General features: G+C 36.4%; 2 protein-coding genes across 2 annotated transcripts; both read right to left on the bottom strand.

Annotated features, from left to right (window-relative positions):
• Positions 1-1,033: 1,033 nt before the first annotated feature.
• Positions 1,034-4,578, bottom strand: si:dkey-42p14.3 (EF-hand calcium-binding domain-containing protein 10). The gene is made up of 4 exons (XM_030136389.1): positions 4,329-4,578; positions 2,891-3,055; positions 1,358-1,448; positions 1,034-1,279 (listed from the first exon to the last, which is right to left on the bottom strand). Exons 1-4 carry the CDS (start codon positions 4,429-4,431, stop codon positions 1,234-1,236), a joined length of 405 nt encoding a protein of 134 aa, XP_029992249.1. The 5' UTR covers positions 4,432-4,578; the 3' UTR covers positions 1,034-1,233.
• Positions 4,579-6,243: 1,665 nt separating this feature from the next.
• Positions 6,244-12,212, bottom strand: uqcc6 (ubiquinol-cytochrome c reductase complex assembly factor 6). Its single transcript, XM_030136390.1, has 3 exons — positions 12,125-12,212; positions 6,713-6,849; positions 6,244-6,603 (listed from the first exon to the last, which is right to left on the bottom strand). Exons 2-3 carry the CDS (start codon positions 6,818-6,820, stop codon positions 6,484-6,486), a joined length of 228 nt encoding a protein of 75 aa, XP_029992250.1. The 5' UTR covers positions 6,821-6,849; positions 12,125-12,212; the 3' UTR covers positions 6,244-6,483.
• Between the last annotated feature and the right edge of the window lie 3,698 nt (positions 12,213-15,910).

Genomic DNA, 15,910 nt, shown 5'->3' with positions numbered 1-15,910 from the left:
ATGAATAATAATAATTTTTAAAAAGTTCATCAGCTCAAAGCTGCAAAAATAAATGAAGGAAATGAGCAAACCTGTGGTCTTGAGGTCAAACTAATGATTATCTAATGTCTGTCATTATTGTAATAACTGTAAATATTATCTATCTATCTATCTATCTATCTATCTATCTATCTATCTATCTATCTATCTATCTATCTATCTATCTATCTATCTATCTATCTATCTATCTATCTATCTATCTATCTATCTATCTAATTTAAACCTTGAGATTTACCATCATAGCATCAATTTGTTTAATTTTAATTCCCCTTTTGTCTCTTAATTCATATCAGAAGGACTTAACAAAACAAGTACACATTTTCTAAAATGTTTTTAGCCACTGAGGTGAAGTCAAAATAATGACTTGGTGTTTGAAAAATTGTTTTCAGGATTTTCATGTTGTGATTTTGGGATACTGGATGTTTTTGATCACTTAAATTAAAAAAAACAATGTAATGTTCGAAAAGATTAGCCAGACTCTTTAAAGCAATTTATCATTGTATTTAGTTACTCTGTACACTCAAATTAAAGGAATAATGAAATGAAAACTAAGAGTAAAAATGTCACAATGTTTGTTGAACATGACTGAATGCATAACGAGCCTGTTCATTCTATCTATTTTGTGATAAATCTCACATTAAGCAGGTGAAATAAAATAAGTTCCCCCCAGTGATACTGTATTTGAATTCTTTCAGAGCTGAAAGAAAATGTAAAAAAAAAAAAAAAAAAAAAAAAGAAAGAAAGAAAAAAAAAAATTACACTCAAAAGTAGACATGTTAGTTGAAGTCAAACATCTCACACTGTAGGATTTTACCACTCGATGTGACATAATGTTTTCAGGAACACACTTTCAAAAATGTAAAAGCTTCATTCTATTCATAAAAATGACATTTCCCCATATCGGTCTAGTTCCAATTTAAAAACTACACTCTTAGACCACGCAAACCAGGACGAGATTATTCCAGACAGACTTTAAAATACTTTTTCACATTTGTAAAACTATTCTATATCTTTTATTTTAAAATGCAAAACAACAAATTGATCTGATCATCAAAATCTCTGAACTTTATTTAAAAGCAACAATGACATTCGATAATGTAAATATAACAAAACGCCTTCAAACAAGGACAAACTTCAGAAACAACATCCAGATGTGTGTGAGTACTGAGGGGTTTTTATTCTCTCAGAAACATGTCAGAGTTGTTCGTAGGTCGCTGAGCTTTTCTTCAGACCCTCCATCCTGAAAACAAACACAAACTGGCAAATCAACATCAAAGATTCCCAAATGAATGCGATGTCTGATTAGTTTGGCTCTTACACTTCAGTTCTGAACGTCTGAAGGGAAATTCTGTCTTCATTCACACCTTCAGGGTGTTGATTAAAGTCTTCTACTCCCAGAGCCGTCAGAGCTGAAGAGACAAAACAAAGCACAGTTTTACAGACAGACAGACAGACAGACAGACAGACAGACAGACAGACAGACAGACAGACAGACAGACAGACAGACAGACAGACAGACAGACAGACAGATAGATAGATAGATAGATAGATAGATAGATAGATAGATAGATAGATAAGACAAAGTTTAAAAACCCCACTCAGACATTAAAAACACCCCCATCCAATCAAAAACACAGTACAACAGACAAAAACATGTAAAACACATTTCTTTGTAGTTCTGTAGACGCACTGAAACTTTGATTTATTCTCCACATATTCTGTACAAACGACTCCTTACTTCTGAAACAGTCACCAGTTTGAGGAAAGGTATGGTATAAGGGGATCTTTTGGCTCCAGACAGTTTTCTGTTTCTTTTTCTGACCTAAAATGGCTCTTTAGAATGCAAAGGTTGCTGACCCATGGTCTATACCTGGGCTGTCAAACTCATTTTAGTTCAGGGGCCAGATTCAGCTAAATTTGATCTGAAGTGGGCTGGACTAGTAAAAAATAGCATAATAATATATAAATAATGTCAACTCCAAACTTTTCTCTATGTTTTAGAGTGAAAAAGTTAACTTACATTATGAAAAGGTTTACATCTACAAACTATCCTTTCAAAAGATGTGAATAACATGAACAAGCTGAAAAAATCAGTATCATTTTAACACTATTCTGCCTCAGTTTATCATTTACACATGTACATTATAACTTAGAGATCACAGTGGATCTACAAATATACAAAACATTTAATAACAGACAGAATATTGTTAAAATTGTACTTACTTCTCTTAAGACATTTCAGGTTGTTCATATTTGTTCAGGTTATTCACATTTTTTGCAAAATTATACTTTGTTTTAGTGTAAATACATGAAAATATTTACATTTACAAAGAGAAACATTTGAAGTTGACATTATTTATATGTTATTATGATCGTATTTTACTGGTCCCGCCCACTTGAGACTGAATTGGTCTGAATGTGGAACCTGAACTAAAAGGATTGTTAATATCTTAGTGTAATTTTTGCATTTCACAAATTTATCCCAAGGGCCAGACTGGACCCTTTGGCGGGCCGGATTTGGCCCCCGGGCCGCATGTTTGACACCTGTGGTCTATACAGTTCACACACAGGGGGTTGGGCTGCGTGAGTGATTTTACTGGCCTGATTTATTATTCGGGAGAGTTGTGTTTTGTGTTTGATGGTGAGGAAGTTGAACCAGGTTGAGATGTTCCAGGTGAGGTTGGATTTGATGAGTGATTTGTAAACGAGGGTTAAACTGTCTTTAGCTCATAACTGTCAGGTTAGTATAAGTGAAATGTTCTCCATGTGATAATAACATGCTTTTGCAGAGAAGATGTCAGTTATAGTAGTTGAATCTTAGCCGTGAAAATGTATGAAATTCTATACGCACCCTGTTTGTACTGTTGGAGGCTGATGTAGTTCCTCTGAGCCGGGTCCAGGATTCCAAACACCGTGTCCAGGTTGGAGGTGTTGAACAGACCGGGTCCTCTCTCTCTACTCTGCTGACAGTCTTTCAGCTGCTGCAGATGTTCGACCATAAACTCTCTGGGGTTTTCTGGAAATCACACAAACAACAGATTATCGGTCTGTCGGCTGAGTTCTCGATAGACAAACAGACACAGTCCTGGTGTTGGAGGTTTAGGATTCAGATCATCTCCTTCAGTGACAGAACAGAAATATGTTGTAAATGCTCTGAAATGGTCCCTGTCAGTGTTTTACTATAATATCTGATGTTTTTGGTGATTTTTTTTTGATGATGCAAAAAGTTAAGTTTTGATTTTATTTGATTTAGTGATTTATTCTGAACATGCAATGAAATTTAACATATATGTGAACAAGTAAAACAGAACTAATAATAAAAATACAAAAATCAACAATTAAGACAATCTGAGAAAGAAAAACAGCACAATAGTTTCATTTACATGCTCAAAAATGGGTGGGAAGAAGTGCAATTTATTTAATCCCACCCTTTCTCCTTAAAATATTAATAATATATATTTATCTCCTTCTTCCTCTTACATTAGTCTTACAAACACAGACACTCAAGTTTTCACAAGCTAAGACGTCCTTTATAAACTAGGCTATATCTCAGGTTGTACATGACTGCATTTAGCTCATACAGACCCAGTGCTACTTTTGTGTTAGTTACCAAATTATTTTTTTTCTCTATTTAACATTTCTTAAGTGACTTACCACCATTTATTATAGTATTATCCTCTGTATTTTTTTTTTTCCAGTCTAAATTATGTATTCTCTTATATTTAATTCACTGATCATGTAAATGTTCATAACAGCTCAGCATAAGGTTGAGGGTTATAATATGAAAAACAGAGAAAAATGAAGAAAAAGTGTCTTTTTCAGTCCAATCTGTCATTAACTGAACATAAACCCAGTGTGTCCGTCCATTGTCATTGATCCAACTCCATGGGTTTTACTGGTGAATCAATGTTGTAGAAGATGACGGTGTTTCCATGGTAACAAGAGAGCCTCTGAACGTCCAAATGGGTCATATGTGATGACCATGAAAAGATGAAGAACTGTGTTTTACACCAATTATGGACATGTTTTAATAGGATTAGTGAATCAACAGGTATTAAAGGTTGGAGATGAATAGATGCTTTTGGTTGCCAGAGGCTGTTTGGGTCTTTATGGGTTAATTTTTTTTTATTTTTTATAAATGTGTCTGAAAACTATTTTCCTGTGAAGGACAAATAAACATTATCTATCTATATCTGTCTAAGACCCATCCTCCTTGTGTTTGGTTAAAATAGCTGGTTTTCCCAAAGCGGACCCTTCAGACCCTGCAGACAGAGACAGTGAGCTGTGACCTGGTCTGTAGAAGAGTAACAAACTGCTCAGGTTCTCCACCAGCTCCATGATCCGGTGTTTCTTCAGATAATCCGCTGCTTCCTCCTCTCTGCTCGCCGCCATCTTTACGCTTCACTTGTGTTTACGCCGGTTGCTAGGATACGACGAGGCCCGACGGAAAAACGTAAAGAAGTCGCATCAGAAGCGAATTGCAGCGGAGGTACTTTTCCACCGATGTGAACAGAAAAAAACGGATCCCAAACAGCTGTTGTTGTCTGTGCAGAGCCTGTTAATAGTATCCCGGAAGTTTTCTTTAACCCTTGTCTGGTGTTTGGGTCTGTGGGACCTGTTTTCATTTTTTATTAAAAGAAAAATGATGAGTAATTTTTTAATGAATTTTTTTCATCTCATAACTTACGGGAAAGGATTAGGGCCACTGGAAAAAAAAACTAATTAAATTCAAGGTCCAATATATCTGATGACCATATATCTGATGGGAGAAAAAATTAAGGTCCAATATTTTTTTTAAATATTATTATTCTGAGAAACAAAAAAGTCTGAATTCTGACTTTTTTCTCTGAAAAATAAAAAACATATGTATTGGACCTTAATTTTTTTCTAGTGGCCCTAATCCTTTTCCATAAGATATGAGAGGAAAAAATTCATGAAAAAAATACTTGTCATTTTTCCTTTAATAAAAAATGAAAATGGGTCCCACAGACCCAAACACCATGCAAGGGTTAAACCCAGTATCTCTGTGTAAGAAGTGTTCCACCGAATCAAAATCAAAAAGCAACATGAATGTATTTTGGACAAGGTCTTCTGAGGGAAACAGGACTAATAGATAAGATATAAATTCTAATATATTTAGTATTATATTGATACTGATGTCATTTATTTAGTACAGTTTTACCTCTATGTTTATTTATTATCATATTTTTTAATATATATCTTTTTCCTTTTTTTTTTTCATAAATATGTATAATATGTCGATAATAACCTGAAGTCATAAACCCTAATGTTGCACACTCACAGTACAGTAGGTGGCGGTATGCACCTTTTAACAGCAAAAAATATGACCTAAATACAAATGAGAACCACAAGAAACTGAACAATTTTGATTCATAAATTTACAAAACCTGGCATGGATATAGCTCCACGGGTAAAATGTCAAAAAGAACAGAAAGAAGCTTCATAACTGGATCATTCACTTTAAAGCAGTCATGTTTTCCTTTTTTAAATGGAATTCTTCATTTTCCCACATTTCCCTGTGGTCTCCATAAACTGTAAATGCTCTGCTTGGGTCTGAATTCTTCATCCATTCAACTCCACAGGTCCATCTTCAACCCTGTTTCTGAGGAATGACACCAGAAAGGTGGTTTGGAGCGCTGGCCCTTTAAATGCACATGAGACACTTCAGGCCCCGCCCCCTCCAGGTTATTGGCTGTGCTGCTCTGTCCCGTTCAACCGACAACGGAACATTTGAGGTAATGGGCTCCAAGTTTGGACATATTTTCAGTCTGAACTACAACCACTGATGACGACAAACAATTCTGGAGAAATACTGGAGAAATGTTGGTCTGAAGTCTGGACCTGATATGAGCAAATGTGGAGACGGAACTAGTTAGAGACGCAACTAATTAAGCAGGAATTCAGACAGATTGTAGAAATCCACTGGATTTTTGCCCAAATGAATCTAAAGATAGTTTTGCAGCAGCTGGAGGGTTCAAATTCCAACTGTATGAACTATTAGGGTCCAAATACACAAAGAAAAGAACCACAGACTAAGAAAAGTGGGTTTAGATAAATGTGAGCCCTTTAAAATGGCTCAAAAACATTGCATTTTATTATATTTTACGTTTGCCAAACCACAAAATGCTTGGATTTTTAAAAGTAAATCAATACTTGGTTTAAAGAATAAAAAACAGGTGTTGATAAAGTATTGACAGAAGTTTAGTTTTTGACTTTTATTTCAAATAAATTCATCATTTTTACACAGAAAGTTTGACATCTGAACAGTTACAGCTGTTGTTCACATCATCACTCATTTTACATTTAACTCAGACATATTTATAAAGAACCACTGACACATCAACCTTTGAGTGTGAGTCTGTGCTTGACGCCTCCTCAGGTCCAGAATCAGTCTGTTCAGACCCGTGGACGCTGTCAACGTTTTCAGTCCAGTTTATGCTCAGATTTGAGCTTCTCCAAAGTCGCAATTGCTTCTTCTCTCAGTTTGTATCCTCGAAGTTCAGTCTGAAGTTCCCCAGGTTTCGGAGGGATCTCTGGAATACTCTAACAGACAGGAAACAATGTTGAATGGAAGAAGAAACATCTGGTCAAACACAGCTACAGACACATTTATATCAACAAAAACTGGAGCAAAGTGAACAACAACCCTCACCAGATCAGGCAGGTAATACTGATGGACCACCTGAGCTCCTGCAAACATGGAAGCAACACTGGCCGTGAACATCCTCAGATACCGAGGCCAGGACACACCCGCCGGCATTGTCAGAACCCAGATCAGGACCACGGAGACTGGAACAGAAGACAGGAAAGATCTGGTTTGAGAAAACACCCCCTTAGACTTGAATTCATGTCCATTAGGGTCTGATGGTGGAATCTGAGGGAATCAGGGATGGTTTCATTCGAGCAGGGGTCTCAAACATGTGAATTTGCAAAGTGTAAAAATTCCACAGTCATGGCTGTGGAACTCATTTTAGTTCAGGTTCCACATCCAGACCAATCTGATCTACAGTCAAATAAGAACAGCAGAAGAACCTACAAAAATTAATGACTCCATATTTTCTTCTTGCTTTGATGTGAGAAAAACAATATTACATTATGGCTATAAAGAATACAAACTTCCAATTTTTTCCTTTGTTTTAGTGCAAAAAATAGCATTAAATTATGGAAAAATTTACATTTATAAACTATCCTGTAACAATAAAATGTGAATAACCTGAACAAATATGAACAACCTGAAATGTCTAAAGAAAATTCAGCACAATTTTAACTATTTTCTGTCTGTTCCTCAGTGTTTAGTGTCTTTGTAGATCCGATCCATAATGCACATGTAGAAATGATAAGTTAAGGCTAGGGATGTAATGATATGAAAATTTCATATTCATAAGGTTATTGTGACCAAAATTATCACGTTTATCATTATTATCGCAATATTGTTGAAATTGTGCTCAAAATGTTCAAAAAGTACTTACACACACACTGAAATAATTTAACCAAGTTGTATTTTGAAAAACAAACAAACAAATAAATAAATAAAATTAAATAATAGCCACAATGTACTTTCTGTTGGCAGAAACATTAAAATATTAACATGTAAACAATCAAATATACAAATGTGCATTAAAGATGTCACCTTATGGACACTGACCGTTTTCCATATCAAGTTTGAGTTTCTTTTCAGAGAGAGAGAGAGAGAGAGAGAGAGAGAGAGAGAGAGAGAGAGCGAGAGAGAGATGAATGATAGATAGATAGATAGATAGATAGATAGATAGATAGATAGATAGATAGATAGATAGATAGATAGATAGATAGATAGATAGATAGATAGATAGATAGTTGCTAATTGCACTAAATTTTCTTAAGAAATTTCAGTTTTTTCAGGTTATTCACTTTTTTTTTTATAATTTATAAAAGTAAGTATTTTCATAATTTAATTGGGGTTTTTTTTTGCACTAAAACAGAGACAAAAATTTGGAGCTGTCATTATTTATAGGTCATTATGCTGTTGTTTTACTGGTCTGGCTCACTGGAGATCAAACCAGGCTGAATATGGAACCTGAAAGAACATGAGTTTGAGAGCCCTGCATTAGAGGAACACATCAGAAGAACCTGCTGACCTTATTTTAACAGTCACAGAGGCCGTGTTGTATGAAGTACTGGAAAGTCACACTTGAGTAGAAGTACAAGTACCAACCACAAAATGACTTTGGTAGAAGTCCAAGTCACCAACTGAAATACCACTCAAACTGAAGTGTGTAAATATCTAGTATTCACAGTACTTAAAGCCACATATGACGTTCGTCACTAATTTTTCATCAAATCTGTAAAACCCTAGTTATAGCAGAGGTATCATGAATCCGTTAGTCTTTCCATAATTCTGCACCTAAATCATTCCCCTCAGTGAACAACTTCAAAGTGTCCTCCATCACCAGCCGTCCATTTGTTCACATACCAAACACAAACCAAACCGTCACTCAGGCCTTGTCAGAATTCCACGCAGCCACAGCAGCAAGAAGCAATAAAGCTATTTCTGTGTTTGTTACTGTCGAACAGAATTCCAAAAAAGCCCGAGTGATGGATTGGTTTCGGTTTGACTGACTCCAACCCCCACCCATCCAGGCCCCTCTTCACATCTCTCCAATACTCTGACCTCCCCCCTGCTGTTACCAGCGACACCTCAGCTCCAATCACACTTCTCTGTCCCAGCTCCAGCCCCCACCCTTTCATGTCCCTCCTTTCATCCCCCCAGACCACCAGGCCCCCCTCTGCTGAGACCACCATCACCTCTGCCCCTCACACACCTCTCTATGCCCCCCCCCCCCCCCCCCCCCATCACAGATGACCCCCTCCAGTCACCTCCTGCCCCCCTCTCCTTCACCATGGACCAGGTGAGGTGGTGGCTCAGAAGACAAAGGCCAGGAAAGCCACAGGCCTGGTCTGCATCTGCTCCAGGTGGTTCAGGGACTGTGCAGACCAGCTCAGTGAGGTGGTCCTGCACCTGTTCAACCTGAGCCTCAGTCTGGACAAAGTCCCCGCCCTGTGGAAGACCTCCTGTGTGGTTCCAGTTCCTAAAAAAGCCCACCCCAGTAAACCGAACCACTACAGACCAGTCGACTTGACCTCCCACCTCATGAAGACCATGGAGAGGATCGTCCTGGTCCACTTCTGCTCCTAGGTGAGCTCTGTCCTGGACCCTCTGCAGTTCGCCTACAGTCCAGGCATCAGGGTGGATGGTGCTGTCATCTACCTGCTGCACCGGGCCCTCTCTCACCTGGAGTCCCCTGGGAGCACTGTGACAGTCATGTTCTTTGACTTCTCCAGTGCTTCCAACACCATCCAGCCATCGCTGCTGTGGGGGAAGATAGAGGAGGCAGGCGTGGACCAACACCTGGCTGTGTGGACCACCGACTACCTCACTGACAGACCACAGGATGTGAGACTACACAACTGTGTGTCAGATGTGGTAGTCTGCAGCTAGGGGGCCCCCCAGGGGACGATTGACCCCTGGGGGGTGGACAGTGCTCTCACCGTTCCTGTTCACACTTTACACATCTGACTTTACAACAACACCACTCACTGTCACCTGCAGAAGTTCTCTGACAACACTGTCATTGTTGGTTGTGTGTCTGAAGGGAACAAACAGAAATACAGGGGGGTCTTCACACACTTGGTGCACTGGTGTGAGCAGAACCACCTGCTCTTAAACACCAGGAAAACGAAGGAGATCGTGATCAACTTCCGGAGGTCACCCCCACAACACACACAGGTGAACACCCAGGGCTTGGACACTGAGATAGTGGACTCCATTCAGTACCTGAGTGTAGGGATGTAATGATTATTAGTATAACGATAAACCACGGTAAAATTGTAGACAGTATTACCGTTTAAATTCTAATTCTCATGATAACCGTGTTTGATTACCGCACTTTTAGGGGAAAAAACTCCTATGTAAAGATCTGCTTTTATGTCAAATATTTGGGTATAGTTTTAATTTATTACAATTTTAATTTTCTATACCTAATATTTGGAACCAATATTCACTTTTAAAGTCTTTGAAAAGGTTCATTAAGCATTTTTGTGTTATGTATGCAATAAATTATATACATTTTTCAAATTGGATTATATATATATATATTTTGTGTTTTTTGGCCTTTTAATGTTTTTATAGTAGGTTAAAGTGAAAAAATAATAGGTAGGTGATATAGATGAAGTTGTGCTGAAAAAAAAAAGATCCCAAACATGGGTATAGTAAACATTTGTTTATATAGTATATAAAGGCAAAATCAAAAGGACTGAAAAACGGACAAAATAGGCTCAGACCACTAAGGGTTAATATTTGAATGTTTCTGCCAAGAGAAGATACATTGGGCATGTTTTTTTATGTTTTGTTTTGTTTTTTAATACAACTTGGTTAAATTATTTCAGTGTGTGTATTAGTACTTTTTAAACATTTGAGCACAATTTCAATAATACCGCGATAATAAAGATAACCGTGATAATTTTGGTCACAGTAACCATGATATGAAATTTTCATATTGTTACATCCCTACCTGAGTGTTCGCCTCAACAATAAACTGGAGTGGACTGACAACACAGATGCCCTGTTCAAGAACGACCAGAGTCTCCTCCACCTGAGGAGACTGAGGTCCTTTGGAGTGAGCAGGACTCTCCTCCGGACATTCTTTAACACTGTGGTGACCTCTGCAGTCCACTTTGCCATTGTGCACTCTGGGGAGCAGGCATTACGGACAGAGACAGGAAAACACTAAAACTGATTAAGAGAGCCGGCTCTGGACTCCATCGAGGAAGTGGAGGACAGACAGATGTTAGCAAAGTTGACATCCATCATGGATAACTCCTCCCACCCCCTGCACCCCCCTGTAGAGGCCCTGAGCAGCTCCTTCAGCACCAGACTTTTACATCCACTGTGAAAGAAGGTGCGCTTCCACAGGTCATTCCTCCTACAGACATCAGACAGTTCGCAGTAACTTAACCAACACACACACAAACACACATATCACACAATGCACATGTGCAATCACTACGTAAATATGTAAATGTTTAATTCTAACTCTTTACTTACATAAATATTTATACAGGCTAAATATCAAATTTCTCATTTTCCTTTATATTTCATTTATCACTTGTGTTTTGTTTTTATCTACCTGTCTTTGTCTTTGCACTTGTGTGTTGTTTGTTGCTGCTGTCAACTGTTAAATTTCTCCATGGTGAGATCAATAAAGTATTATCTTATCTTATCTTATCTTATCTTATCTTATCTTATCTTATCTTATCTTATCTAAAGTCTAGTCTGCATCCAGTTTCTAAAACACCAGGATGATGATGATGATGATGATGATGATGAAATTCCGTATTCAGTCATGACATAATACAACCAGTGTCAACACTCCAAACATTACCAACAGGTTAGTGACTGGAAAGGCCCAGGCAGAAGTAGAATGTTTATATTAATGCCTGTCCTACAGAACACATTCTGTTATCCAGCATTCAATATAGGAAAAAGAAAAAAACAACAATGCATACAACCAAACAAACAAGCAAAAACATACAAAAAGTTAAACTAAAACAGAAAAATAGAAAACTTAACCAACCAAATTAATGGTCATTTAATGTAGAGTCAAAAATAAATCATTTACTTATTGCTTATTAGATCTTAACACTTGTATCCTTCAAAAATTCCCTTTCGTACCATTTTTTTTAAATATCAAAAATGAGCTCCACATTCTTAAATCCATGCAGGATCACCCAGATGTCAACACACTCAAGACCTGGTCCGGATCTTTACCTGGACCAGGTTCTGACATCAGTTTCAGTCCCAAAGTGTAAACAGAACAGAGTAAAGATGTTTTTTTTTTTTTTATTTGGGTCTAAATAGAGTTTAAATGTTTGTTTTTCTGAGGCTCCGTCATCCGGTTTACAGATCACAAACACGAGGAAACAGTCGGAAACATGACGTCTTTACGTGTTACACAAATGAAATACAGCTGCATATATTGTACACAACATGTTCATGACCACAGGTGACAGTAAAGGTTGGAAAACTCACGGATTTCTGTCTGTTTTCAAGGTGAACCGACATCATGTGAAACCTACTGACAGACACACGCATGCGCAGATAGTTCCGCTTAGCTAACATCAAGAACGTGTGGAAGCGTAAAGAGGTCTCACTCTGTCTCTGCTTACCTGGTATTTATGCATTTGTAAAAACCACTTTGTCTTCCTGACAGGATCAGTACATGTCATTTTAATAATAATTTTAGTCTCATTAAACACAGAAGATACACAACTTGTGTTTTAGAGCAATTATTTTGTCTGTTTTTGCCACAAAGTAAAGCTTCGTCAAAACAACACACCATCTTTGACAGCTTTCTTCTTCTACGGTATTTGTATTGATCCTGTCAAAATGAGGCTTTACTGTCGCCTGTTGGTCATACAGAATGTCTACAATGAAAAACACACAGAAATGAGCGTTTTAAATCGGTTTTTACTTTTCCCAGTTCTTACTTTTCTCTGTGTTTATCAGTGGTTTAATTTCAGTCTGTTTTCATTCTTCATTGTTGGGTTTATTTAGTTTTATTATTATTTTTTTTTTAACTCTAACATTAATCCTATAGTTTTTAGTTCAACCACCAGAGGGAAGCAGAGTCACTTTTTTTTTTTTTTTTTTACACAGCTTTAATAAAGATAAGCTGTTAAAGAGTGTAACAAACAGATATGTTATGAAGCAAGAATATGTTTTTATTCTCTAACATGACTGACAATTAATACATACTTTAAATGTCACACGTTTTGTTTGTACAAACCATCACTTTGAATTGTTCTGGACACTGTTTTGTGGATTTTTAATACAGCTTTTACATGAACCCTGACATAATAAATAACATCATATAAGAGGAAAGAATTCATTCTTTCAGATTCATTTAGATGATTTTCTTGGTGTTTCACTGGTTGAGTTAACATCAAGTCAAGGGACAAGGAATGAAAATGGTACTTACTGACACTATTGTAGATTAGTGTTTCCATGAAATAAACTAACATATCTAATGAAATGAAGGTGTTTAAGTCACTCCTATATTTACATACTAATTTAATGTCATTTGTGACATTTTTGTGGTGGCTTTGAGACTTAAAACACATAAAACAAATATACACAACAGAATCAGAATACAATATTAATTCCTGGACGGAATTATTGGGTGTAACAGTCACTGCATTCAAGTAGAATAAAAAGTAGCAGAGAAGAAATTAAATGAAAATCACATCAAATCAAAACAAGAAAAATACATACATACATAAAAAAAGGATGCAATTGTGTGCAATATATATGTGCAATTATGTAAAAAAAAATATGTATGTGTGTGTATGTATATATATATATATATATATACATACACACACACATATATACACACATTATAAATATATATGTATATATGTATGTATGTATATATATATATATATATATATATATATATATATATATATATATATATATATATATATATATATATATATATATATATATATATAGTACACAATTGCATCCAAACAACACATACTGTTTGCACAGTTACTGCACTGGTCTGTATACTGTATTTTACATTTCCTTCTACATACATTGTACATACTCTTGATACACTAATTCTTTAGTGTTTCTCATATTGATGAACATATTCTTGGGTGTTTTGATATTATATTTTCTCTTTTTATTTCTATCTAACCGAGAACTACCTCTAAGAAAAATTTTGTTATGTGCACATAATGACAATAAACATTTTTGAATCTTGTTTGTTTTTTTTGTTTTTTAAAGTATTCTGTCCTTGATGATCACACAACTTTTTATTATCATCTTTTTACCCAGTGAAGCTCCTGCTACTGTTTTATTTCCTCAAACTGCAGAACATGTGACAGTTTTTACTGAAGGGACTCAGTGTTTCTACAAACATAAATTTACATACCAGGAAAAGGTGGATGCAGAGGAAATAAAAGCAGGAACTTTAAGAGGTTTTAGTGACAGGTTAAAAGATCAGAAAGTCATTAAGACAAAACTAATGAAAAACAAAACTGGACTGATCTACAAATAAGAATGAGGCTTAAAATCAGAGCTGAAAACATTTTTACTAAACATGACATAATATTAAAGGGTTCGAATTCATGTGTTTTGGACTGTTTCCACTTTGTTAAACAGAAGTGGAATCATGGATCTGAAGGTAAAAGCTCTTTTCCAGAACACACGACGCTCCTGTGTTTGCAGAAAGATGGTTCAGTTTCACAGCCGCTCTGTCAGACACAATAACTGCTGGAGAGTTGCATCATCACATAATTGTGACCCAGGAGATCCTCTCTGTGTTTCTGCTGATTCTGCTGCTGCTGCTGCTGCTGCTGCAATCACCTGCAATCCTTTCAGCTTCAGCTCGCCTCGTCTGGACCACAGGAAGACAACCACAGAGAGGAAGAGGGTGAAGATCCATTTGAAAACCACACATACCCAGAACCAGGTCCAGGTTTATCAGAATCCACACACACGAAGAACATCTCAACTCAAATAGAAGAAAAAGAATAAAAACGTAAAGTCGAACAGACGTTTGGAGGTTTGATTTGAGATGAACACATTAAATATTACTGTTTAATTCTGTCTCTTCTCAGTGTTTTGCACTGAAATGTGTCATTAATCCAGTTTTGTTGGTTTGGTGTCGACAGACTTATAAATGTGACAGTTTCAGATGGAAATATGTGTTTTAAAGAAAGAAAATAAACAGGTGACGTGGACATGAAAGAGACGACGATGAAACTGTGCAGCTTAAACTGAGAACAGATGTTAAATCTACAAATCCAGGGGTAGACCCAAGTAGAACCTCATTTACTGCAGAAGAACCTCATTTACTGCAGCAGAACTTCATTTACTGCAGCAGAACTTCATTTACTGCAGCAGAACCTCATTTACTGCAGCAGAACCTTATGTAACTTCACTGGAGCCTCATTTGACTCCAGCAGAAACTCACTTTACTCCATTACAACCATAATTTCTCACATTGCTGTGTTTAACATCAGCTTAACCCATAAAGACCCAGTGGTACTTTCAAAAGGATTTTTTTCTCTCTATTTAACCATTTTTAAGTAATTTACCACCATTTAGTGTAATATTATCCTCTATGTCACAGGTGTCAAACATGCGGCCCAGGGGCCAAATCTGGCCCACCAAAAGGTCCAATCTGGCCCCTAGGATGAATCTGTGAAATGCAAAAATTACACTTAAGATATTAATCAATAGTGTAAAAATCATGTTATTTCAGGTTCCATATTTACACATATAAACCAATTAGATCTCAATTCAGTCAGACCAAAATACTGTCATAATAACCTATAAATAACACAACTGCAGATTTTATCTTTGTTCTAGAGTAAAAAAGTAAAATTACATGAAAATGTTTACATCAACAAACTATCCTTTTACAAAAAATGTGAATAACCTGAAGAAATATGAACAATGTGAAATGCCTTCAGAAAAGTAAATGCAATTTCATCATTATTCTACCTGTTACTAAAAGTTTTGTGTATTTGTAATTGTAATGTAAGTTGTAATGCACATGTGTAAATGATAAACTGAGGCAGAATATTGTTAAAACTGCACTTGTTTTTCTTAAGACATTTCAAGTTGTTCATGTTATTCAGATTTTTAAGGAAATGTTGTAGATGTAAACATTATCATAATGTAATTTTACTTTTTTCACTGGTATTATTTTACTGGTCCGCCCCACTGGAGATTATATTAGGGTGAATGTGGCCCCTGAACTAAAATGAGTTTGACACTCCTGCTCTATATTTTGTGCTT

Source organism: Sphaeramia orbicularis, chromosome 6 (assembly GCF_902148855.1).
Source record: "Sphaeramia orbicularis chromosome 6, fSphaOr1.1, whole genome shotgun sequence".
NCBI classification, from domain to species: Eukaryota; Metazoa; Chordata; class Actinopteri; order Kurtiformes; family Apogonidae; genus Sphaeramia; species Sphaeramia orbicularis.
This window is presented reverse-complemented; position numbering and strand designations above follow the sequence as displayed.

Excerpts from the sequence above, each read along its gene's own strand:
- uqcc6 (XM_030136390.1), bottom strand. The coding sequence starts at position 6,820 with ATGCCGGCGGGTGTGTCCTGGCCTCGGTATCTGAGGATGTTCACGGCC. Across the intron at positions 6,604-6,712 it reads AGTATTACCTGCCTGATCTG|AGTATTCCAGAGATCCCTCC; the intron begins GTGAGGGTTGTT and ends CCTGTCTGTTAG.
- si:dkey-42p14.3 (XM_030136389.1), bottom strand. The coding sequence starts at position 4,431 with ATGGCGGCGAGCAGAGAGGAGGAAGCAGCGGATTATCTGAAGAAACAC. Across the intron at positions 3,056-4,328 it reads GTTACTCTTCTACAGACCAG|AAAACCCCAGAGAGTTTATG; the intron begins GTCACAGCTCAC and ends TGTGATTTCCAG. Across the intron at positions 1,449-2,890 it reads CCTCCAACAGTACAAACAGG|CTCTGACGGCTCTGGGAGTA; the intron begins GTGCGTATAGAA and ends TTGTCTCTTCAG.